Source organism: Branchiostoma lanceolatum, chromosome 19 (assembly GCF_035083965.1).
Source record: "Branchiostoma lanceolatum isolate klBraLanc5 chromosome 19, klBraLanc5.hap2, whole genome shotgun sequence".
Classification (NCBI taxonomy): Eukaryota; Metazoa; Chordata; class Leptocardii; order Amphioxiformes; family Branchiostomatidae; genus Branchiostoma; species Branchiostoma lanceolatum.
Genome location: NC_089740.1, coordinates 11,699,125 through 11,726,414, shown reverse-complemented (window position 1 = coordinate 11,726,414; position 27,290 = coordinate 11,699,125). Strand labels below are relative to the sequence as shown.

Below are 27,290 nucleotides of genomic sequence, written 5' to 3'. Positions count from 1 at the left end.
AAAGAAGGATCTGATGGAGCTAGATTTTACGGTAGAATGAAGCATAGGTTTCATTAGATTTTAGCACATGGCTTACATTTCTTGGTTTTTAAGAGATGATCAAATAACGAAGACAAAAAGGCAAACCCATATTTTGTAAAAGTCGGTACTGGCTGCGCAACAATCCGTTAGAAGGTAAAGTTTGTCGATTAAGTATCGTTGGGTTTTGTACAAGTTATTGTTCTGAATACATTGTTCAGTACTAATAATTTTGTTGAATAAAAAGAAGACTGAAAACGACTATGGTCCAAAAATGACACCTGTTGAATCAATACATACAACTGTGTTTGCGACGCTGGGAACCAAATCTGTTTAAGAACCACGTTCCGTGAAATGCGTTCTTTGTATCCATAGAGACCGTCCTTTCATGTTAACAGACTATAACATCCCTAGGCCTACAGCTTGAGTCAAGCACACAAACCACCCACAATATCTAGCTTCGTTTCCTTTTCGTCTTTTATCAATCATAATGTATGTAACAAGTATTGATTCTCTAAAAAGTACAATTAGTAAAAAGTCAACATAGTTATGTTAGTTCATAATCTAAGGAAAGCTTTCGTTATCCGTAAAACAACACACATTTCCTTATCGGATGGGGTGTAAAGAAAGAAATGCAAGAAGCTAGATTTAAACTAAATCTATAACATCAATAGCTAGACAACGTGAAATGGTGGAACGAAGTCGTGTTTGACACAATATGTGTTACTTACCATGCTTTGATACGTAAAGAGAAAGATGAGATTAAAAGTATTATCTAGTCCACCGAGCCTGAAATCACAGTCCCATACAGAACAACAATTTTGAAGCATGTCGTCATGGAGTTGTCCTGTTTTTTTTTTCTGGATATAGAAGTGTATGAGGACATGATGCGTGCTATGTTACTGTTTTTAGCAATCTTTCTGTACAGAATGCTAAAATATCGATTTGAACAAAAGAACTAGACTATAAGATTTAGTGAAGGAAGGCGTGTTGGACACTAAGTCACACCATGTATGGCTCACGTTAACGTACCGTACACATCAAAAGAAATTGAAGATTAAAAGAATTATCTGATCCAAGGAGCCCGAAATGAGCACCTTAAGGTGTTGTTGCTCTGTTTTAAACAGAACAACAACTTTGAGGCGTGTATGGCTCACATTAACACACCGTATACATGAAGAGAAAGCGAAGATTAAAATAATTATCTGATCCAAAGAGCCCGAAATGAGCGCCTTAAACAGAACAACAACTTTGAGGCGTGTCGCCTGGGAGCTGCCCAACAAGAGATTTTCAGGATAGGGGAGGATTGCACAGTTCGACAATTCTTAAAGCTAGTTTTAAAGCAGGTTAAAGCAACTAAACAATACGTATGCCTAGCTATAGTGTGTTTAAAGTTACGTGTAATTTGCCCCGACGTGGGAGAGCTACACTTGGCAAGGTGGGCCAGGGAAGCTGGTTGATGGGGGTGAACAAATTATGGCAACCTGTACATACATACGCCGAAACAGATTATTTATATGATATCCACATTAAGATGTTGTCACAACGTATACAATTTGAAACATAAGGTAGTTGGTGTGAGCGCATTTATTCACAGATTCCACACTGTTGTGATATGTAGCCATACTGCAAAGGTCACTGATTCAGTGGAGTCAATCTATTTTGCAGAATCCATTGATTTATGTGATTTTGCAGTGGCAGTACATGTACAGAACGATGATTCACAAAACATAATTTCAAGGCATAGGTTATGTTTCCATGTTTTACTAACTGAGATAAATACCTATTCATAACTATATCACCAAAGCTATCATCCATATTTTTCTGCTGTACAGCACAGGATCTTTCAAGTTGGCCAAGACCAAAAATCATATTTTGGGGTCCATGTAGACCACTACATAAAGAAGTGTTACAAAATATGAACAGGACAAACTTCCAAATATTCCGAACACCCAAATGTGAAAATATCTACACAGTCTCTATTTGGCTAACACAAAAATTACATAGCATCATCATGACATCTTCATACTTAAATATGTTCCACAAAACATATCTTCAGATCAAGATTGCAGTCAGTCTAAAGATGCAAGCAATTCAAAGCTGACTACACGCAAATGTGAATGAAATCTTTGAAGACTTATTTCATTTCATATGTACTGCATATCTATATGTTCTGCATAGTTTTTTTATTATTCGACTTAAACAATCTGCATATAATCACAATTCCTATTTCTTTTTACAAAATAAAAGCTCTTTATGATATCTTTACAGTCAGTGTATTCTCTTGACACCGGTGCATCAATTTATCTACACGTATATCAGTGATAAAGTTATGAAATTGCAAATTTTCTTAGATGGAAATGATAAAGATTAAAAGTAAAAAGAGAGGTCGCTTGTTGTGCTGCTTTGACTACCTTGCATAGATATAAAACTAGTCTAAGACTAGTTAAAGGCTACAAAAATAAACGTTTGAAACATTTTCTGCCGAACAATAGCTCAGCACTCGCAAAACCCAAACTACAACACATATCTACAATGATGTTTTACTGGCCCTTTACACAATCTAACAGCTATGTAACTGTGTAAACAGGTATGTTTATAAAGTGTTCTTTCCAATGTGAAACTTTTAAGGCAGTGTATATGTTGACATGCACACTTGAATGTACTAAAAATGTCAAAACTTAAAGTGGCACATTCTTTTATCCAAACCAATAAACATTTTCCTGAGGGGGGGATACAAGCTTAGCCAGATTTGGGACCACATTCATTCTTGTTGCTGCAGCGCCACCTAGTGGCGAGAAGTAACTCCAGTCATTACTGCTGTAAGGTAGTACATGTAGGAAGACTACCAAAATGTTTGCAAGTAATTTTCATTTTCAAAACTCTAATACCCATTGATGAAACTTTGTATGGAAATATGCCTGAGGTTAAAAAAATGTTTCAGAAGGTTTCAAGTCAACCTGTAACAGACAAACTTATTCTCAGACACAAAACATCAAATTCAAAATTGTAAATTAGATTTCCCTACCTTTTGCTATCATTAGATATTGCACAATGCAACAATTGCAATACCGATGTATATCAAATTAGCCTGATAAAATCTCATGTAGTTTAAAACTTGTTGAATGGGAATTGATACACCATTTGATTAAGATTGGATTTAACTTTGATTTAGAGCATTCTAATGAGAAGATGCAATACCCGTAATCAGTATTCAAAATCATAATGAAAACATTCAAGAGTCTGTGAGAAAGATACCTCCCATCACAAGATATGAAATCAACCAAGAAAATAATTCAGTCCCCCATAAAAGCAATTTCAATTGAGCTGCAAGGGAATCTCAAATTGTACCACTTCTCTAAAATATGTACAAACATTCAAACTGGTAATTGATGCAAATACAGTAATACATACAACATATCAACCTTTTGATTTCAATTGTATGAGGACATAAAAGGGTTGTGGATCAAAGGGTCACCATGACTAGCAGCTGACAAGACACAATGGAGAACAATGACAGCACACATCATCAGTACAGTTGCTACAACACCAACAACAACAGCTGACATGCAGCGACGGTGATGATAATGAAACATTCAAGGACTAAGCTTCATTTATAGACACCTGAGTTATAACAAGCAATCTCATTGGTCCACAGCAATTGTGCTTCAACATTCTTGCAGTCATGTGCGTACATGTATATTCATTGTCTTTCTGTTTTTCTTTGAATTCATAATCATGATCATAAGTGTTAAATTTGTCTGCATATGCATATCCTCAGACGTTAAACCTCTGCATGTTAAAAAACCCAACACACTTATCAAGGAGAGAAGGGGTGATACGGTGTGCTTGGCCAATAATGCGAGCCGTGGCAAAGCTGTATTGCACTATAAGCATTGTTCTTCACCTCAATAAGAGAGTGACTGCCTTTCTTTTTACTTCAAGTAGGTACTTATCCACAAAGTCGTTGTGCATCATAGCTCGTTGAAATGCATTCAGCTTATAGTTTTCATCAACTTACTAAGCCTAGCTTTCCTTCATCAGTAAAAAGATATATATAATTGGATTACTCAAAAGGAAATAGTCTTTCTAAATGCCTTAGGAGGAGATTTGGGTAAGGCTTGGATTCACCTGGAAGACAAAAAGAATAGAAATCCACATCTTTTCTTTTCAGTAATTGAAAGATTCTTTCCTTGCTGCAAATGCTTTCAACACCCATATTATGGAAGATGCACCAGACAGTGTCATAAAAAGTGTGATTGAAGAGTAGGGGTGACCCACTGTGCTTAGCTACAGATGGGAAAGATGGCAAAACGAATTTGCACTATCAACCAATTAACAGCCAAGTAACAGCCAATAAATAGGTGTAAAAACTGCTAGTCTAGTGGGTAGAGTACTAGTATACATGTTATAGGTCGTGGGTTTGCTCCCCGGACTATTCCTATACACGTAGTCTCCTCCGCAGACTCCACTTTGAACTTTTATTAAGTACATGGAAAACCTGGACCAATGTTGAACACGCAAGAAGCAAACAGCACAAGAAAATGCAGGCCACACCTGTAAGGTCTGCAAAGGAGGCTAGCACTTAGGGAAAGAGTATGGCAGTTAACTTGTGACTTGCCCATTGCTGCATTATCTAGACATTGTTCTATCCCTTTCTGATATTTTAATACCCTTACGAGATACTAATTATGTTTGTCAGTCGTCAAATGTAATCAACGACAGCCAATCAGATTGTGAGGTTGTCGAGAGCTTCGGTGAACTTCAGAACATCCGGCATAGTCTTCAGTCCCATCTTTGTTGTCAGCATGGTGTAGAAAAACTCTGGGGCCTGGATGGGTGGACATATAATTGTACATTGAAATCAGTATCTGTATCTGTATCTAAACTACGCACAAAAAGTTCGGAAACTTTACTTTGGTTGATCATATTTCCGTTGTTTCTTGATCAATTTCGATGCATTGTATATCGTTGGAAAGCCTGTGTAATTTTCTTTCCTATGATACCCAACTCATTATAATTGCAATCTCATGGAGCGAGCACCAGGCCTACTTACGCGAGTGGGTTGTAGAAAAAAAGTGCCCAAATTTCCATGCTAGTGTCAAACAGTCAGCGCAGCGCCAAACCCATTTGTGGTGGTGTTGTCCACATCGTGAACGGAACAGTGTGTGGGGGAATGTTATGTTCACAGCTACAGATAAGAGTAGATTTATTTAGAATGTTGGATGGGTAAATGAAAGTGTGGGCAACGAGGAGAACCCTACGCTGACTGTTGCACAGATAGACAGTCGGACTGACTGATTGTTTTGTTGGAGTCAGTGCCATGTGTCATAGTGTGGGGCAGTACAACGTTAACTGCCAGAGGAAAAACCAGACTAATCATCCTATGCAACCTCGATGTGTCAAGACATAGAGACACCTTTCTCAATCCAGTCACATTTCCAAAATCCTTACTTCTGCAATATGCAAGATCTGCAAGATGATGCTGCACGTCCATACAGAGTGAGAGTCATTTTAAACCACCTCCAGGATGCAGGAATACAGAGGATAGAATGGCCCTTCTGCAGCCCAGATCTCAACACAATTGAACACAGTCTCAGACTCTGTGATCACTGATCAGCTTGGGCGAGCTGTGCATGCAAACATGATCAACAGAACACACACTGGTCGACCTGCGACGACTCCTTGTGGAAGAATAGCCAGGGGCCGCGTAACAAAACTGGTGACAAGCATGAGGAGGATGTGCCGGGCTGCGGTGACAATGCATGGCTTGTGTACTCAGTATTAAGCCACCTTCATCATAACCTGAGCCTCCTTTACGCATTTTTTTTGTTTGGATGAAGAATATCCTTGGCTTTCATATTAATGTGTTTTGTTGATTCAAGTTTCATTTTACCCTCGTACAAAAGCCATGTGCTACCAGCAGAAGAAAAAATTACTGAATTGAGCGTTTGACATCAGTAGGGTAATCTGGGCACTTTTTTCATGTGACCTGCTCGCATAAGCAGGTCTGGTGCTCGTTGTATTAATTTACAACCATATCAAGTTTGGTAGCATGGGAAAGAAAATCACACAAGCTTTGTTATGATATATAAATCATTGATATTGATCAAGAAACAACGGAGATATGATCGACCAAAGTTAAGTTTCCAAACTTTTTGTGCGTAGTTTATATAGCCGGTACAACCGCCATTAGACGTAACACACCAGCTTTGCAGGCACGCGGCGCGGCAGCAGCTGGTTATATTACACCGAACAGTCTGTTACACCTAGTTTTTGCATATCTGACTGCAACTGTTCTTTAAAGCTACTTAAATAGTGAAGATGCTCCTACAGTACTTGATGACAATGAGTTCCATTCTACTATTATAATCATGGTTCTCGGAAAATATAAAGTTTTGAGTATAGTCTGGTGAGAAACCAAAGTACAACATTTTCTTACTGCATTCAACAACAATGTTATTATAGCATTATTAAATCAACACTCACTTGCACGCTTGCGGTAAATACATTTGTATACATCCTTCTGCTATTGACTGTTGCACCATTCAAAAAATCAATCTTTAGACTGAAGGTTTTTGTCACAATGTAATCCAGATATGACTGCAACTGACATCAAGTGAACACGGTGACCAGTTTGGAAACTAGCACCACAAGAAACAATGATACTTTTCAGAAGTAAACACTGCTTAATCATCATGATTTCATGTAACTGCAAGATACTACATTTTTCCTTCCTAATAGTAATACAATCAGTTCTGTTGAACATTATCAAAATATTTTACGATTTGTTTTAGTACGATCTTTAAAACAGCAGAGTTTAAACAGGGATTTCCACAACAACAAATACAAACACATTACGAGCAAAGTCAGGTAATTTTCTAAACCTAGGATTTAATGAACAAAAGAAGGGTGAGAAGGCTGTATTACTCATTCTCTAAAAGGATTAAAAGTCTATAAGCAAGGTATTTAGGTCACAGGTGACTTATGGCCTCAGGATTAGGAACAGTGCCTGTGAGTATCAAGAAAGAGATTTGACGTTTTCAAACTGACTGAAAAGTTTTAAATTTTGGCATAAATTAAGTAGAATCTATACCCCCAACTGAGGTTGGAGGGCTTTTAAAGGTAATTGCTGATAATCCATTTCTGTACGATGATTGACAAGTCTGCAGTCTTTGATTGGCAGCTGACCCCAATCTGCACCTGTCAGGTTGACAACTGTTTGCTTTCCTGACTAGCGATTGGACAGGTGTTGATTTCGTTGCTGGTTGTGACATCAGACCCAAACGTCACATTGATGCATCAAATTGTAACCTCTGTCAACTATTTTCAGTAGGTGATCTGCAAGAGGGACTTGAAGGCTCTAGATATTGATTCGGAGCACTGGGAGGACCTTGCAAGTGACCGTTCCAGGTGGAGAGACACACTGTCCAGACAGCTCAAATCAGGAGAAGCCAGACTGATGCACAACACAGAAGAAAAGCGGATCCGCAGAAAAGAGCACTGCAACAGAACTGAGTCAGCTTACAGATGTGATTTTTGTGGCAGAGACTGCCATTCTCGTATAGGGCTGTTTAGCCATAGTCGATGCTGTAGGGCTGCTGTGAATTAGGATTTTACCATGGTCAATACTGACCGACGGAGGCCATACAGCTAGATCGAATACGAAATGTGTTAAGTGTAAGCCATATAAGTCAAACAATGTCATTGTTAAAGCCTCACTACCTAAAAAGTATAAAGAATATCGTTCTACTGTACCTCACTTCTTACACCTTGAAGTCTTCGCAAGAGTTTGCCATCATACTCTGAAAACTCACTCTTCAAGCTGAAACAACATCAGGGATGTCTGAGAAGTTAACAATTCTATTACAATACAAATATTTCTGTTATTACAGGAACACTTCTGTTAGTTGATACATGTTACATGTACCATGCACTTCAAGATATTACTGATAGATGGCACTATTACACACTAAAACTCACATTACACTTTGATTTCAATAATAAGATATTTGAGCTTACAACGCTCATCTTTATTATTTACTGTCCTGTCCCTTGTTACAGTTCCTTGTTACAATCCCCTTTTGAAGGTTTCTACAACATACATGGCATGTCATGCATATGTTAAGTGTGGGTTATGTTCTGTATAGTACTACACATACATGTGGTACCAATGATAATACATAGTAGAAATGTACACAGCATATACAACAGGGCAGTCTCCAGGACCCGTCCCTACGTCCCAGGACGGAAATTTGCTTGTTGGGACGGAAAAAAATGTCAACCTGTCCATCCCAAAAATGGGAACTTCATGACATGAAATTGATGAAAATGCAGTTTTGTAGGCTTTAAATGACAGATTTAACATTAGTGGAACAGAAAAAAATTTAAAGCAGGAGACATCTTATCAATTACCTTCCCAAGTCATTTTTCTCCAGCCATTTTGCCACGTCTTCCTGGGTCCACTTGAGAAACTCAGCGTCCCTGTCCAGGGAGTGGGACGACAGCGTGGGTGCCGGTGCACCTGCCCCCACCTCTGTTACTGCTTTGGCCACTACAACATCTGAACATCAAACAAACAAATTCAGGGATGAGCTATGGGGTCTAGGCTGAGACAAACACTCTGAAACTTGACATGCCTAATCTTGAGATGTGATGACAACATGCCATCTCAACCCCAAACCCTGTCCTTTGCACATCATATCAGATGAAACTTCACTTTTAGCTATGGGGCCTTGGTTGAGGAAACAAATTAAGACAATATAAACTTGACATGACTTCCTGTCCAATTGGGTTAACATGTAGCTTCACCATGGTTATCATTGGTAGAACCTCCTGTTCGCTCCTTTCTGCATGCCTCTCTGACAACAATCAAAATCATTCTGCACTTCAACAATACTGTCTATGGGGTCTTTGCTGAGCAAACCCAAAATCTACATTCAATTTGTATAACGTTATTAGAGACTAGATATACTCTGTCTTAGACTTTAGCTTAGATATCCAACCATATTAAGATTAAGATTAAAATGAATACTGGATGCCAATGTGATATTAGTATCTTTTCTCCATGCTACACCATAATTTTCTTCCACTGTTGGTTATAAACCTGCTACTAATGAATATCATAAAATTACCCAGTGCAAAACCTCCTTGTCCAGTGGTACATGTACATGTACCTATAGCATCATCAGGCATGGCTTCTGTTGGCAAATGTGCTAAAAATCACCAAAACATCAATAGGCTATGGGGTCTTGGCTGAGCAAACCCAAAATCTGCATTACGTAACTATTCAAGCTGACATATTATCCAACCATAATGGTAATATCAAAATCAATACTGGACGCCAATGTGATATTAGTATCTTCTCTCCATGCTTCGCCAAAATTTTCTTCCACTGTTGGTTATAAATCTGCTAATAATGAATATTACAAAACAAAATTACTAAGTTGTACAATGTACCTACATTGTATAGCATCATCGGGCATGGCTTCTGTTGGCAAATGCACTAAAAATCACCAAAACACCCGCCGTTCCCAAGATGGCTCATGATTGTACTACGCTGTTGCAAATTGTTCTAATTACAGACGCTGTCTCGGTAGTAATATAATTGGGACAAACATGTAGCCTGGGCTTTGCTCAAAACAGATTTGGCTCAGAGCACAAATTAAGTTAGTAATGATTTTTATGGCTGCTAGCAAGCATGTCATGTTATATTTGTGCAGATCAGAATAAAACAACATTGCAGTGAGGCACCTTAATTTTTGTCTATCCTGTTGTTGTTATAGACCATAATTCTATTTTTCTTGTCTAGAGAACAGTTCTAATATCTAGCAGTATTTCTTAATCATTGCAATTATCTCAATAATCTAAATACCATTCTCTGATTTATTGTACCTTTATGAAAAAATTTTCATTTATTGTACCGAAATTCTTTGTTTATAAATATCAGAAATATCATGATAGTAAATTAAAAACTAATCTTGGTGTAATGTAATACAATTCTGTCATTATCATACTCATGCATAATTTTTCACCTTCAATCATTAAAAAAAAGAAAGAAGCATATAACATTAAACATGATTGTACAGTGGACAAAGAAATGATAATAAGTGAGCATATACAAAACTATTGACCCAGACATTGAAACACATTCTATATTATTGTATGCTGACCCAACCCAATACAATGAACTTCTTTTTTCTAGACAACAAAATGACACATATCCAGTACCAACCACTGAATCATTCATCACCTGTCTGGAGGTCCTCCCTCCCCCGGACCCCGAGCTCCTTGATGAGTTTAGCCATGGCAGAGTCGAACGCTTGTTTTCCGCTGAAATCGATGTACAGTTTGGCTCCCAGAATCATCCCTAGCCAGCCGTCAGGTTTATAGTGGGACTCCATCATTAACGGCACGATGTCCTTACGTAACTGGAACGTGTATTCAGCCTCTACAAAAATGGAAAAGATATATAACAACTGTAAATTTTACATTCAATTCTTTTACAACACAGTGATGTGCATGCATATAATATGGGCTTAACTAATTCACTTTGTTGGTAGCATGGTTTGGTTTCCAGACTTAAAATGATGATCTTTATTTGCTCATTCCTGTCCAGATGGGCTAAATGCAGTAACTGTCGTTTCACTATTACTCGAACACTTGACGTGAAGAATCATCACTTGAAGTGTTCCTGAAGTTGGAAGAAACAATACAACTATATATTAAGCTATGCTACACTACATCTATTATTTATAAAACAGTCACACATATAAGGCTAATTACTATCACTAAATCTATTGTTTACATGTCTCTTTCCTCTTCTTAAAACAAGTGTGAACGAATTCACAGAGTTTAAAAAGGTAAATACTCAACTGAAAGATCAATACGAAAACAACAGGGCTAGTGTCTGAGGGAAAATTCTATCCTTTAGTACACACATGAGTTTCAGATTAGATTTTCTTCCAGCCCTAATAAATTCTGAAGAAAGTCCGGTATCTATCCTTTCTTTATCTCCAGTCTGTTCATTGACAGTGACAGTGACAAGAAGAGCTGTCTATGACTGGCACAGGGAATGGACAGAACAAAGCAGTCTTTAAAAGTCTACTTAGACAGTTAGCCTGACAAATCACGTTCCTAGCGGCCAGCCGGTCCCATAACCGCCATCCCCTTAGGGGGTCAGTAACCTCCGGCCGAGAGCTTGAATGTGTAAACACAGGCTACTTAGGCAGTATGTCAGTAGTACATAATGTATAGATATCCCAGGCACTTCCTGGGTGACATGAGCAATCTTTATAATTGCACACTCATGCCCAGAAGGCAATGGCTTTTTGCACAGACCAATTTGCAACAACGTCATTAAACTTTGGCAACTGCGTCAGAACTTAATTTCAGGGAAAAGCAAGGAAATGAATATTTGGGCAACTTGCGATGAAATACGCACACACTTTTATTAAATGTTGGCAACTGCGTCACAACTTCACTGTCAAGAAAAAACAAGGAAATTAATATTTGGGCAACTGGCGATGAAATGCGCACACACTTCTATTAAATGTTGGCAACTGCGTCACAACTTCATTGTCAAGAAAAAAATTAATGTTTCAGCAACTTGGTGAAATGCACACACACTGCAATTAAATGATGGCAACTGCATCCCACTTTTATCAACAGCTGGGAAATCGGTTGTTGTGGACATCATCAGATGCCAACTTGGGAGTCCTCACGCCACCCGTCCCTGTCCTCCATTGGTGTTCAGGGCTTTTTCTGAAGAGGGAAACTGGGGCGCTGCGCCCCCATGCCATGACCATGCACCCCCTTACCCTGTAGAGCAGATCCTTTGACATTAGCATAAAATTCTGATTGACCAGGGATGCTACTAGGTCACAGGTGGCCACAGTCTTCAACTGGGACCTGTCTGACAGTAATTTTCCCCCTCAGGAAGCCTTAGAATATTTTAACTTGAAATTCTCTAAAGCTCCACACCAGGGCAGGGGAGGAAGCCACCCTCCCACACCATTCCACTATACTTGATCGCTCTGCAATTTTTTAAAGAAAAACTCCTGACTGAGTCCATAACTTGGCTGTACTGCTCAGCTGTGTGCTATGTCTCTCCTTAGGGTTAGAATGAAGTTGAGCGTTCGTCTGCCTGGGTTCCGTTTTCCTAGGTTCCATTTCTCGGGGAGATCCATAATCAAATTATAGCTCCAAAATTAATATTCATATAGATCTAATGAAATAGCCCGTGAAGGTGTAGCGAAGCACAGTCAGCAATGAAGATGTTGCAAAACAAGGCACTGCTTCTGTTACTCGTAATCCCCAATCATGACAACTGACAACTGTTTTACCGTTCTTGGAGTCAGCAGGAGAGTCTTCTCTTGTCCCTGCCCAGACAAAAACGCGGAGGGGTCCCCCTGCAGCTGGGTAGGACACAGGGGGACGTACAGCTTTCCCGTGTGTCTCGACACCGTACCGACAGACTTCAAAAAGAACACGCGGTCAATCTTGATCACATCTCTCCGTACCCCCACACTCCTGAACATTTCGTCCAGCCGAATTTTCTTCCTGGACATTTGGAGGACAAACATTTCCACGATACAGCCGGGAGCTTTTAGAGGTCTGCCCCGTGTGGAAAGGCTCTACCTAGCTGATAATCGTATCACCAGTCTTGGTAAGTACATGAGAGGGGTTGTTATCTCCTTGAAAAATGGAGATAATTATAGTTTTGGGTGTGTCTGTGTGTTTGTGTTTCCGCAAGCATAAAATTTAATGTTTCCGCAAGCAAAAAACAACAACTTTAGAACGTCTGAAAGGATTGTAATGGCCTTTGGTATGCGGGTAGGTGTTGGAAAGACGAAGGTGACGATGGATTCTGGGCTCCCTGGTATGTGACCTTGGTACTGCAGCAGAACTTCCTTTTGACCTGGACGTGCTATCATCTTTTTTTTTTTTAGTGGCAGATAGCTTGTCATGTAAGGAAGAAGTGGTGAAGGTTTGGGCCTTGTAGAAGCTTGCTCTGGTACTGCAACAACATTTTTGTCAAAGTCTTCCACGGAGAATAACAGTCTGAGAACAAAGGATCGACAGATTTCCATGATATTTAGTATGCAGGTAGCTAATAGACAAAGATGTACATGATGAAGTTCAAATCATGCAAATTGGGACTTAATTTGCATAACCAATGAGGAAAATCTATATTTTTGATATTGGATAAAGTCTATTGGATTCTTTAGGGTTTTTATTAACTCTGATAAATTGTAAAATCATATCTATCAACATGTAAAACATGTTTTTTTCACTGATGGCAAAGACTTGCTGCAGAAATCAACACATGTACAGAAGTAGCATGCTGTGGTTCAGTGGGAAGCAATCCTGTTAATGAGTCACAATGTTGCAATTTGATCAGCTACCCAGGTTCTGCACGCAGATTTGCATGCTACCGGTAGGGGTTGCAGTCCTTTGGATTGGGACATCCTTAACCAAAGCTAGGTGCTCATGTACACCTGAGTGAAGAGAGGAAATTCGTGTAAAATGCCTTCCCTGAGGGCACAAAGTCAACGGGACAAATCAGGGAACCCCGGATTCGAACTCAATACCTCTGGGTTCTGGGGCCAAACAGCCTGCCACTGTGCCACCGCGACGCAATTCTAGTTCCGTGCAGTGTTAGCATAGCAACCTTTATATAGTTTGAATGAAATGCATGATTGTGGCTGCAAAAGGTGTTCGTCTATATACATGTACTTGGTCAGCGCAAGCACATTCTTGACGTCAGGGCATTCCGGCACACGGAAGGAATCGCTTTAAAAAATGTGAAGCTGGCAATTACAAAATACTTCGTCTGAGACAGTGTGTACTGTTTAACTGGAAACCTGGCAAAACCAAAGACAGGTAAGTCAGTGGCAAAGAACTAGAAGAAAAAGTCTAATATATTACTGACTGAGTCAACGTTTCCAGGCTAAGCAATCTTGATTGCACATTCATGCCCATTTATACTTATACCATACTCTGCACCAAACCATAATTGCTATAGGGGGCAATATCTTCTTCAGCCTAATTTGGAACTGTCACAATATTGAATATTCATGATTAGCAACTGCGTCACAGTCACCAATAGTGATATACATAAAAACGCAAGTCCAGAGATATATCTCTGATATTTCCCAAGGAAACTCTGTGACTCAGATAACTTAACAACCAAGAATATAAGGAGACACAAATTCCCGGAAGTTGGCTGAACAGAAGTTGACTGAGGGCAGTGATACTATTCTAAACCGGCGCTACAACGGGACGATCCTCGACTCTGATTCTACTTACAGACGGCGTACAACCATCTTTTATCACATTTTCGGGAGGCGGGGCTACGCGGGCGCAGTGTGGTCAGGCTGAAGTCAGGACGCGCCCATCCCCGGGCTGTCCTACGCTAATATGACGCCTGCTACACCAGAAAGGAGGACACTGATTTTATTTCTGGTCTCCAATCCTCTATTCTTTGTGCTGGTTGCATCTCAAATGCCTCAATGGTGTCCAGACAACTGTTCTCCTAACATAAGTGGAACGACCGATAGAACAATTACTTGTAGCTGCCCTGGTAAAGATTGGAGGGGTTCACCTTGCAGTTGGGTCGGACATGGAGGATTGTACAGTTTCCCATCGTGTCTGGACAATATACCAAAGTTTTTCGATGTTCGCGTGCGACACATTACAATCACATCTCTCCGTTTCCCGACACTTCTGGAATCATCTCTGAACTTCCCAAACGTTTCATCCCTTCTATTCCTGTACATCACCAAGTCAAATGTTTCAACGGTACAGTCGGGATCTTTTCGAGGCTTGTCAGATGTGATAAGGCTGCATTTTTCAGACAATCGCATTTCCAGTCTAGGTACGTGTAATAGTATGTGATTTTATGATATTATGAATTGACAATGTTGGGATAGTGGTACGGTAGTTTTTTCTATGATCATAGTTCAATAATAATGCTTTTGTTGTCAGAAAGCAAAAACTAAAGTAGGTACCACTTATATGCAGTGGGCTGCATAAATATTGGATGCTTCTATACATTTTGTATATTGTGCTTACATGACAAATGTACTTGTACTTGAAGAGGTCTCCTCAATTATTTGAGTGGCCTGCATTAATAGTTCTTGTCTCTTTCTCAGCATTCTGTGCCATTCCTGGCAATCTTAGGCCACACCAATTTTATTTCTTGGTTAACAGAATTTTTGAAAAAATGCTAGATTGGAAAATCAACATGAAAACAGAATCTCAGAGGAAAGATTGTACTTTGGTGCACACAGTTTCAGGGAGTGAACATGGTCAGGTGCAAGTTTTCACCCCAGCTTTCTGTTTTAAGGATGTCCGCTAAAATTAAAAAAAATAAAAAATCTGTCAACCAAGAAGTTAAATTGGCCGTCGGGCGATCCGACCTGTGGGAAGGCTGGGACCAAGGGTGATGCGGAATACACCGTGTTGTATTTCATTTATGTCATACCCACCCGAGAAAACACACATTTCAATGTGGAATGCGCCAAAAGTTGAGGGAGTTTTGTGTCCTTGAACACAAAACTGTAACAACATTGATTCCAACCTCAGAATCCAGTATTCGAAATTTTGATGGCGGAGCAACCTGCGCACTCGAAATATTCTATGGAAGCCCGTGTGATACAACTCCCGAACCCTATGTGATACGGATAGTTATCACATGGTCCCTAACACCCGTATCAGGCCCAGGTATGACATAAAGTAACATACATGACATTTTGCCAGCCTGAGGGATATTCCCTTATGCCCGTCACACAGCAGGAAAACGATCGGCTGACAAGTCTGCAAGCTCTAAATAACATTTTCAGCAGTAATGCACCTATAAGGTTCTCATTGCGCAATTCTTAGAGATTGGCCACAGTTCATAAGTCATCAAGCCGTCCAATGTGAAAAATAAGCTTCAGTCTGACAGGTCGGAAAACCACCCCAGGGCGTAACACACCAGGTTTGTACTGAAGTTAGTACAAGCTGCATATCGGGACAGAATTTCATGCTCGAGGTGTGGCTCTCCTCAAATACGGGACCTCCATTTAATGTTTTATCTGAGGGACGTCCCTAACCGAGCTAGATACTCATTCTCAACTGTCAGGGAGGGATTGAAGTGATGAATTTTGTGTAAAGTGCCTTTCCCAAAGACATAATATCAACGGGCCATGTCAGAAGATTCTGACCCAAGACCTCTGGGTTCTACGCCACTGGTATTCAAAATACCCGGTACCTCAAAATATTGTAACTGGATATCCTAATCTGCATGGAGGTCTTAGCGGGACTATACTTCATACTTATATTCTATTAGTATTAAATACTATACAGTACCATATGGAATTATTCTGGTTAAAAATTTCTGCAAATTAACATTGAAAAGTTGCAGAACATAGCAGAAAATATCTTCATTTATATGTAATCATAGTCTGTAATGTCATAATATTATATGATTTTGGTTATGATCATTATCAATTATTCATTAGCATTATAATTATCCACAGAACCAGACACCTTTGTTGGGCTGGAGTCCCTAACACACCTGTACCTGGATAAGAATGCCATTGCCGTCATATCCCCGCACGCCTTTCGCAGCCTGCCTCTCCTCAGGGTGTTAAAGTTGTCCAGCAACCGCCTGAGTTTCGTACCCATCGATGCTATTCTGGAGATCAAAGCGCTGCAGTTTTTGACCCTAGCATCCAATCACATCACTACCATCGACAGAAGCATCCTACATCTGAATCGAGGGGAGGACTTCAGTCTTGTGGTGAGAAACAACAGGCTGAAATGTGACGAGAGCCTAACATGGTTCATCTGCAACCTACGAACGCTATGCCTGAAGTTTCTTCTGTATTGCGACTCCCTGAAGTGTGCATCCCCAGCTGCCTACAGTGGTACTCTCCTCACAACCATGAGGAAGGATGTCGGTGAGGCGAATGCGGACAGGTCACGACAGGGCATCGGATCCTTAAAATGCCACGAACTATCCGTCACAACGGCCAACATGCAACTGTACAACGAGACCATTCAAACCGAGTACTACGCAGAGACAGCATACACTAACAACATGTCTGTGCTTGAGTATACAACAGAGATGGACCATGTCGTTTTTCTCTGGGAAAGGCCAACCATCACTGAGCACAACGGGAACATACAGTTGTATGCCATTGTGGGTGCTGTTGTTGTGCCCCTCCTCCTTGTGTTTGTATCGGGGCTTGTCCTTGTCATCTGTCGAGGCACATGTTCAGCAAATCACAACGCAACTGAAGAAGATACGGCATCCACCAAAGCAGAAGGAGAAGGAAGCCATAGAATCGAGCCGTATGCAGTTGTCTACGCTGACTCGGCTGAAATGCAGGCACCCGACAGAGCTCCGGACACAGGCGAGCCACCCAACCCTGCTCGTGAAGCGACAGCAGAAGACAACGATAGCATCCTGCCGTACGCCGTGACCTACGTTGACGTGTCATGTAAAGGGAAAAACGGCAAGCTGCCACCATATTCCACGACATCCTTAGCTCGTGACCACACATGTGAAAAAAAGGACACCATTCAGGCTCATACAGTGACCTGCACTGACAGCCCAGGACAATCAACAGCGACAGCAGAAGACAACGATACCATCCTGCCGTATGCCGTGACCTACATTGACGTGTCAGGGAAAGGGAAAAACGGCAAGCTGCCTCCATATTCCACGACATCCTTAGCTCGTGACCACACATGTGAAAAAAAGGACACCATTCAGGCTCATACAGTGACCTGCACTGACAGCCCAGGACAAGCCGACAACGACAAGATCGAGCCGTATGCAATAGGCTACCCTGACTCCCCACCAGATACAAGAGGTAATGCAGAAACCAATTTTACGCCTCTGGAAAACACTAACGAACAGGCATCAAACGTAAGGAAACCAGCCGCCCACTCAGTGACCCAGCCACTGCCCACTGACGCCGGAATGGTAAGCGTAAAAGTAAGCGAGGGTCCCTACGGAATGGAGGATGGAAGTGAGATTCCAAGTGCAGGTGGAATGCTGTACGGGAGTGGTACACAGCACACTGCTCCAGAAGAGAACAACGCGTCTCACAGCTTGTACGACCCAGCTCATGGACAACCTGAGAGTTAAAGCCAAATAAAGGACAGCACATCTCACAGCCAGACTAATGTACAACCCAGCTCATGGACAACATGAGAGTTAAAGCCAAATAAAGGACAGCACATCTCACAGCCAGACTGATGTACAACCCAGCTCATGGACAACATGAGAGTTAAAGCCAAATAAAGGACAGCACATCTCACAGCCAGACTAATGTATAACCCAGCTCATGGACAACATGAGAGTTAAAGCCAAATAAAGGACAGCACATCTCACAGCCAGACTGATGTACAACCCAGCTCATGGACAACATGAGAGTTAAAGCCAAATAAAGGACAGCACATCTCACAGCCAGACTAATGTACAACCCATCTCATGGACAACATGAGAGTTAAAGCCAAATAAAGGACAGCACATCTCACAGCCAGACTAATGTACAACCCATCTCATGGACAACATGAGAGTTAGGACAGCACAACTCACATCCTGTACAACCCAACTCATGGACAACCTTAAACTAAATTTAAAAAGTTATAACAAGTGGACAATCAGTGCTGTATGAAGAATAGCTGATTAACTAAAGCAGTCACATGTACATACACACACACACACGTGCACACACACACACGTGCACACACACACAGGTGCACACACACATTATGCACACAGACAGACAAAAATCTATTCAATGATAATAAATACAGTTTATAAATTTGACACATGATTAGAACAAAACAATAACATAAAACCAGAAGTACTCCTCCTCAGTCTAGCATACTGACCAGTTCTGCAGTTGGGGCTCTCCTTGTACATGTGAGACATGCAGACGATGACCACAGCAGAGTTCTCTACTGCCTCAGCCATGGCCTGGAGTGTGGAACCTCCCATCTGCTCAAGGTCCATCCACACTTTGAAACCTGCTGCCTGTAGGACAGAAAAAGAGTAGAACTTTACCTATATCAAGGCCCCCTTTCCACAAGATAGCATTGCTGAGCTAAACAATACATTTAGCAGGTATAGGTAGCGTGCGCAGTCCAGTGGTTAGCGGCCCTGCCTCTGGAACTACATGTACAAGCCCCGGGTTCGATCCCGGCTGTGTCGCTCACCCGACATGCACTCTACCAGAAAAGGTCGCAGTCCTTAGGACGGGACGTTAAGCTGTGGTCCACTGTTCATTGTGCTTGTCAAAAAGAGCTAAGGGAATTTCCCCGGTACAATGAACCTGTGAATACTGTATATAGCATCTGTCTTCTCTGTCACGACCAGTGGAAGATTAGGTCATCTGTTCATTTGAGCTAAACTGGTTTGAGATCACTTTCCTTTTAACATGGAGCAACGGAAATTGGATTTGTGTGAACCTTGGTTTTATGATTGGAATATGGTGCACAATGTATGAGTGAGAAATACAAAATGTAAAAGATTTATTACAACTTGTTGAGCTATCTGTCAATGTTTATTTGGTCGCTCAGCAGTTACAGCCTGTAAAGATACTAGTAAGGGGACGTAATGTTATTCTGCCTGGTTACATACATGTATATCAGCCACCCTGAAAAATAGCATTGATTAGAGAGAAATGTAAACAGTACGATATATAGTACACACGTGCTAGTTGTAAAACATGAACATGTTTTCTGACAAATAGTTGCCACAATACAAGAAATCTGTATAAATCCAGGCAGAAAAATCAATATAGAAAAGGTTGTAAATAACATACATGTATTCAAGGATACCTTAGAATGTTCAATTATAACCACTTATAATTATATAATCTCTTGAAACATTCATTTATCTGCATGTAAAATCGGTTACTTTTTGCCTATAATAATCCATAGATGACAATTACACTTCTAACAACTTTATTGCACATCAATTGTATAAGATACAACATGTACATGTAGCCACTTCTAATGAGGAATACTTAACAACAATTGTAGGAAACTAATTTACTCTATAACAGAGTCTATAGTATGTAGTATGCGATGAGACTATATGCTTGTATACTGTAAGGCTTTACATAGAAGGCAAATTCGAGTACTGGAAAACCTCAAGCGAACCGTACACACTCATGCCATATCTTCAGAAAGACGCTGTAGCCGCATAGTTTCTGTTTAGAAATTTATTCAAGCCCACAACATAGAAGGTTCTGACAAATACCTGTAGTTTCTTCTTGATGCTGATGAGAATTTTCTGGTGGTCCCATTGGTAACTGATCATGACATGTGGCAGCTGACGGTCTTTGGATTCTGAGTGGGAAAAAAATCATGCAACAGTCAAACCTGTCTATTATGATCACTCAAGGGACTTGAAAATGGTCGCATTATCAGGTGGTCACTATAGACAGGTTTTCAATGCTTGTGTCAATGGGAAAAATTATCTAAGGGACCATCAGAAAGTGGCCACAGTGGCCAGGTGGTCCTTAAGCAGAGGTGATTACTACTATATACAGGTTTGACATTATCATTATTATTGCAGTGCTCAAATGTACATCATAATACAATCAAAGGAATCAAGTGAATTCTGGGTCTTACTTTTAGAAGCAGTCTTTGGTCTCTCCTCTCCTGTTTTCCTGATGACCCATAATGCACCGAGAGCAGCAGATTTCAGGGAATCGTTGGTACTGGTCTCTAATCTCTCCAGACTGGGGATCAGCTCAGGTTCCTGGACAGAAATAAATCGATGGACAAATGAATGAAAGGATAAATGGATGGATGGATGGATGGATGGATGGATGGGCAGATGGATGGGCGGATGGATGGATGGACAGACGGATGAATGGATGGACAGATGGAGGAATGGATGGATGGAGTTTTTACAGGCCATCCCTTGAGTGCTAAGTATATTGACTTTTGTAGAGTCATCACGTAAAAAAAGAAGGACAGAACAACCATCCAATCAATCACTGGCATGAATAAAGAAATTTGTGGAACATCATACCGCCATTATTTTCTCCCTGACATCATCATCGAACGCCAGCGTCCACACTGTGTTCGCGGCTTCCGCTTTCTCCAAGTCGTTTCCCGTCTCGAGCACCTTGACCAGCAGGGGTAAGGCACCCTTCTCTGCAATCTGAAAGGCATTTGAAATAAATCAGTTAAAGATGGTCCAGAGAGAATCATGGGACAGTCACTGAATAGTATGCAAATGAGAAAAAATACAAAACTGTTCATAAAAAAGTTATTTTCATGATAATGACAAATGTTGAAATTAAATCATTTGTTTCAATCTTTTTTTTGTCATAATTAAAGGCTTGATCATTCCATTGAAATGCTATTAAAAAGCATATTTTCTATATGTTTACTTGTAATTGTATTCATCAGCCAACATATCAATCACAGTTCAGCAAAACACACAAGAAAAACAGGCATACACTGTAGCAGATACTGGTAAGGTAATATTACATCAAATAATCTAAACCCTTAACAATATATATCTATTCTAGATGGTTCCTACCTTTTTCTTGTTCTTCTCATTGACTGCTAACTTTGCGAGTCCCTCACACAGTTCGGCTACGCTAAACCCACGTGCCCTTCTATTGGCTGCTTCCAACGCTCGGCGAAGCATGTTTATCAGAAAATCAATTGCACCTGTAACAACAAAATTACTGTAAATTCGTTTATTTATTTATTTAGGAAAATTTCAGGATAGAAGTTGTTTTAACAGTTTTGTAGTGATACATTGCAAAGACATATTTTTGGTGTATAAAATTTTCGATGGAGAATAAATAAAACAAACACAAATATTTCAAAATTTATAGTACAACTGTAAAAGTGTAAGGGACATTTTTAAATCTTAACCCTCTGACATGCTATTTCCAATCAATTCATCCTAATTTTGTGGACATTTTTGTTGCACTGTTGATGACTTGTATAGCCTGGGTACCATCCTCCGTAGTAACCGCTGGCTCAATATTTTTGCTTGTTTGGGAAGAGCCATACCCCGCGCACGTAAAAGAACCCACCACACCTTTCGAAAAAGAGTAGGGGCATGCCCCGGTGTGCGATGGTCCAAACCTTACAACCCTTACCTTAGGCTACAAACTCTTCAGCAAATTGAAGTTGGTAGCCTCTGGGTGCTTTACTCCAACAAAGGGGTGTTGCCCAGTACCCAATCAAGAAAAAGATCAAGATCAAATCAGCAGGCTACATTTGTATCTCAGCAGGAAGAGGGTTAAAAAAAGGCCTGTGCTTCATTTGTAATTCTAACCTGTGTCTTCTGCCAACAGTTCACTCTGCTCTTCATCAATGATCTTTGCCAGGGTCATCATAGTCACAGACTTGACAAAGGCATCTGAACACGTCATGTACGGCCGCAACACCTGAACAAATAATAATGGAAAATATTATGAGATTGTGATCATCATATTCCATCTTAAGCCATTTTCAAAATGTATTCATGTACAAAAATATGTCTTCAATATTATGGTATTAAGTCTGTTTGTAAGGACAGTGCTTGTGATTTATGACCAATTCTTTGTTATAAAATACGCAATTTAGCCCCATGGGCTACGATGTATTTTATTTGAATAAACTTTCAAAATTTCAACTTTCAACTTTAGATTATCAAATAGAAGTATTTTTACTTTTAAGTGCATAAATCAAAATTGTGATGCCTATATAATTAACAATGTGAGTATTGTATGTAAGGTTATATGTATATTTTCCAGCAGTCACAAACCAAAACCTTGCTTCATGAACTGAAAATTCAGATTCAAGCAGCCATTGATTCATATGAGATTGTGAATATCTTTTTTCCCATGGGAAACATCAATCATAGAATCATGTGATGTCGTGTTTCCCAACCCATTAAGATTCCATTAACGAACCTGTAACATTATCCATGTGTCCTCTACTTGCTAATAGTTTATGTAGAATTATACTTGATGTGAATATCATGTAAAATTGCAGTAATATTTCAATTTTTTTAACAGTAATTGCAGTAATAAGGGAATATTTTTCCACTGTGAAATGGAAGTGAGGGTGAGAAGACATATGATAAACATGAGAATGGGAGAACATAAGGGACAATCCTAATTAATGTTTCTGACCACCCCCATCTTGACGTTCCAAATGGAATGCCCCAGAGAGGCTACACATGGGGGTTAAGAAGAAGCTGGTTACAAGACTGACCTCTACAGCATTCCCCTCCTGGTAGTACTGCCTGGTCTCTGGGCACTTTGTCATGTTGTTTAGGATACTGATAGACGACTTCACCAGATATAACACATTCTACAGGGGGAAAAAAGAAAACTCTTTTTTAAAGGCAACCAAAGCAATATTAGAAACAAAAAAATTGAAACAAAGAAATGCTGAAATCTTTATTGTAGTGACATTTACTAACACTGTCTAGCGTATCTGCTAATAACTTCATACCTTGAGCATATTAAACCCGTGCAAAAACATACCATACAATGATTCCCTTAGTTTTGCGAGCCTACAGAAACCCCGGCGACAATTTTGAGTGAGTTTTTACATTACAACGAAGTCATATTATATACATTGTGATAGCGTTGTTTGCACTAATCATGTATAGAAATGACTGAATAAATTGACTTTCAAAATCCAAATTTCGGGCCCTAATATTGCTTGGGTTGCCTTTTATTCTTCCTTTGAAATGAAGACAAATCCATTCTTACTATGGAATTAATACCATGATGATAAGAATATGGCATTTCCAATTTCCTTCTGTGTTGGATATTCAATCCATTTCATAATCATGATTTCCACCAACACAGATTAACATTTTGCTTTCCTATTTCAAGCCAAGATCTAATTTAAATAAATATGATCATAACATGATTACAAAATAATATCAGTAACAAATCATAAGTTGGACTATGCTATCAAATATCTAGAAATTAAAACAAACCTGACTTCCAATTTCTTCTTCATGTATGTAGTAAATATTTTACAGAAAAAAAGTTGGGGATCCTAGTATCATCCTACCTTACTCTTCAGGTTTTCCCTGAATGGTTCGTGTCCAGCGTTGGCCAGTAATAGTCGAACGATCCCGGCTTCCCCGAGCTTACGGCAGAGCAGTGTGCTGGCGTCGCTGAAGTTCCATGTCGTGTTGTAGGTGTAGTACGCTGCGTACCACGTAACGTTGTCCTTAAACAACCCCTGGTTACCCAGGGACGTCATCATCTTTACAAACAACTCTGAAACAAACAAAAGTAAGAGAAAAATACACATAATAACTTTTTTTGCACTTACTAGTACCAATGTAGGTGATGACTACATTTGATAGATATGACAATCTTTTTAGCATAAAGGTATATTTCTAATTTTGCAAGGACTTTTTGATTTTAAAAAACCCCACTACTTTCTATACTCTTTGACAATTGTCCTTAAGAAATGTAAATTCATTTATTTTTGCAGAGAATCAACTTCGCTGTAGAAGGGAAAAGGAGGTTTGGGCAGTGTCTAAAGTTCACAATTGAAACAATTCTGTAGTACAGTTCTAAGTAGTAAATGAAAACACTTATTTGTGGTATCATGATTTAGCGCTGGACATGTCACTGTAAAAGCTACACTGCGAACATTTCAACATTGACAGTAGCTCTGCACTATCAAGTATCAGATACTATCATGAATGCCAGATATTTTCTGAAGTCTTTTAAAACCTAATGATGATTGGATCACTACCTGCTGCTCCCTGATTGGCCAGGTAATCAGCGATGGCTCTCTTGGTCCCTCTCTCCTTGTACTTCTTCTGCCAGTACAGTTCACCGATACCCTGGACGGCCTTCTTGGACTCTTCATTGTTGTACTCTTCCTTAGCCCACAGGATCTCCAACTGCTGATCTATCTTTTCTGCATAACCAGTCATACTGGATTCTTGTGTGCTTCAGTCAGTGTGGTCACCTATACATATCTAAAAAAATAAGATAACTGGAAATATATTATCTGCTTTAAAGCTCAAGTTGAAGAGCTACTGCTTCCCTATTTATGTTTCAAAAGCATTATATACGTGTGTGAGTATTAAATACACTGTGTAACCAATGTTTGTTTCAGAGAGATTTTTCAGATAACATTTCTTTTGAAGTGTACAAATACTTTACACCAACAAAGGTAATCTGAAGAGTTTAAACAACCATTTGAAGTCAATTGAATCACCATTAAGCCTGGCTATTGTGTCCTCCACACCTTGGTCGCTAAGTAACGGTGGAATGTTTTGACATTCATTTGTTATGGGCATTAAGTTATTAACATATGTATACGTGGGTGTGCATCCAATATTCTATCTTAAATCTTTGATCTCACACCAGATATAGTTCAAAGTATTAATAATGCCATGGCTATTGACAGGAACATCCTGTCAATAGCGATCAAATTCTTATTGACATGAAGAAAAGGAACCCTTTTGAATCAGTATACATTCATGATTTAGTAATTACTGTTGCGACAGCGGGGGGAGGGGGGTGTTTGCCTTGGAATTAGAGGTTATGGGTTCAATTCCCAACAGGGTCATTTTTTGTATGTTTATCTTTTAACATCAGGAATGTCTTATTTTTGCACCATTTAACAATATTCAATATCATACTAAGGGTAGGGTTATATAAAGGTTAGGGTTGACAGGATCATGAGGTGTTGTTCACAAGGTTATCCTGCCAATAGTACAAAGAAACGTCTTATTATCCTGTCAATAGTGCCCAAATTTTTTTATAGACAGAAACTTTACATGCATACCCCCCCCCCACACACCCTATTTATTTTACTACTTCACTTTCTTTAAACTTTCAATCAGTCCAAAGATCTACAGTTTCTTTACTTCCCCATTTCCCATATTGTCTATCTAGATTGTCTACTGACTTTTCGTAAAATCAATTTCCATAATAACGTTAGATAACAAGTTATGTAACAAATTATTTTGTCTTCAATTTTGGACCTGTCTCAAAAAATGTCCCGACAGCGAACTTACCTTGCACACCTTGCATGACGTCTTTCGCGTCTCCAAACATAGTTTCAAGCTTATCTCAAGTCTCTGTGTGTCACTTATGTCATAATTATCTACGACAAATTACATCTTCTGTACAAATGGTTAACAAAGTATAAAACAAGGTGAGAAATGTGAGGATCTTGGGGAAGCTATCTTTTCTCGTCGACAATATCACACAAAAATTGTCCACCGCAGACAAACGTACTACTCTCTTTCCACGGCTAACAGCACATTTTATCACTATTTGACCCCAAAAAAATCTTCAAAGATATATTGTATTCATCTTAATATGGTTACCATTGCAGGCATATATGTGTTTTTGAACGTTTTATTACTGTTTTATAAATTCTCATCGGTGTCTTCTGATGCTTTCACACCATGGAGCCGCTGTCATCAATATTTGTCAAAGGTCATCACGGCGAATCTCCAAGCAGATGTTGGGGGTTGAAGATTGTAAAGAAGCGTTTTATGACAGCCCGGCTTTTCTAACGTCAGCCCAAGGAGGTTTTATATACCTCCTTGGTCAGCCTAACTTCAGGGTAGATGTTGCGGTGAAAGATAGTAAGTTTTAACGACTTCAGAGCTTTGGCAGAGAATAGACGAATAAACAAACAAAGAAGTACACGTTTATAGCAATAACAGGGTTTTAAAAGCTCTTTTTGATAAGAGCAGTTGTTCCCTAGGCAACCTATGTCAAAAGCTATGTTGCCCATCAGTATTTGATCGTATTTCTGGTTGCCCTCAATTTCAATGGCTAATTTCTAGATATGGCTGGTAACGTTACCTAAAACAAAAATTCAGGTGCAGGGATCAAAAGAGGTCTACGTCCGGAACATTTTCATTTTGTCAAAATGCCAAGTAAGTATCAAAAATACAATGCAAATTTATCATCTATTTCCAACAAAGGACAATCTAACATTTCAAAAGGACTCTCAAATGGAGCGTCCTTGATTTGGTAATGACTAATGGGAACAACTCGCAGCGGTACAAGGCCGCCACTATTGTATAGCGGAATAACGTAGAATTGCAACTAAAGTTGTCAACTTCCTGATGTGGATGCTGATTGGTCAAATAAGTTAGATTAACCAATCCGTGTAGACTTGAGTGTGTTCTGCGGGAATATGACACAAAGTAACCCACAGTACCCATACCATGGATATTGATTGACTATCAAACGAGCCATGGGAAAGTCCACCAGATTTCTAAATTTCTAATTTCTATTCTG

General features: G+C 39.7%; 1 protein-coding gene across 1 annotated transcript; it reads right to left on the bottom strand.

Moving 5' to 3' along the window:
• Positions 1-4,454: 4,454 nt before the first annotated feature.
• LOC136425405 (uncharacterized) lies at positions 4,455-26,230 on the bottom strand. The gene is made up of 14 exons (XM_066414267.1): positions 26,048-26,230; positions 24,772-25,000; positions 24,073-24,284; positions 23,257-23,355; positions 22,334-22,445; positions 21,581-21,714; positions 21,065-21,196; positions 20,659-20,788; positions 20,285-20,373; positions 18,913-19,054; positions 10,271-10,468; positions 8,434-8,581; positions 7,777-7,843; positions 4,455-4,849 (listed from the first exon to the last, which is right to left on the bottom strand). Exons 2-14 carry the CDS (start codon positions 24,953-24,955, stop codon positions 4,748-4,750), a joined length of 1,749 nt encoding a protein of 582 aa, XP_066270364.1. The 5' UTR covers positions 24,956-25,000; positions 26,048-26,230; the 3' UTR covers positions 4,455-4,747.
• Between the last annotated feature and the right edge of the window lie 1,060 nt (positions 26,231-27,290).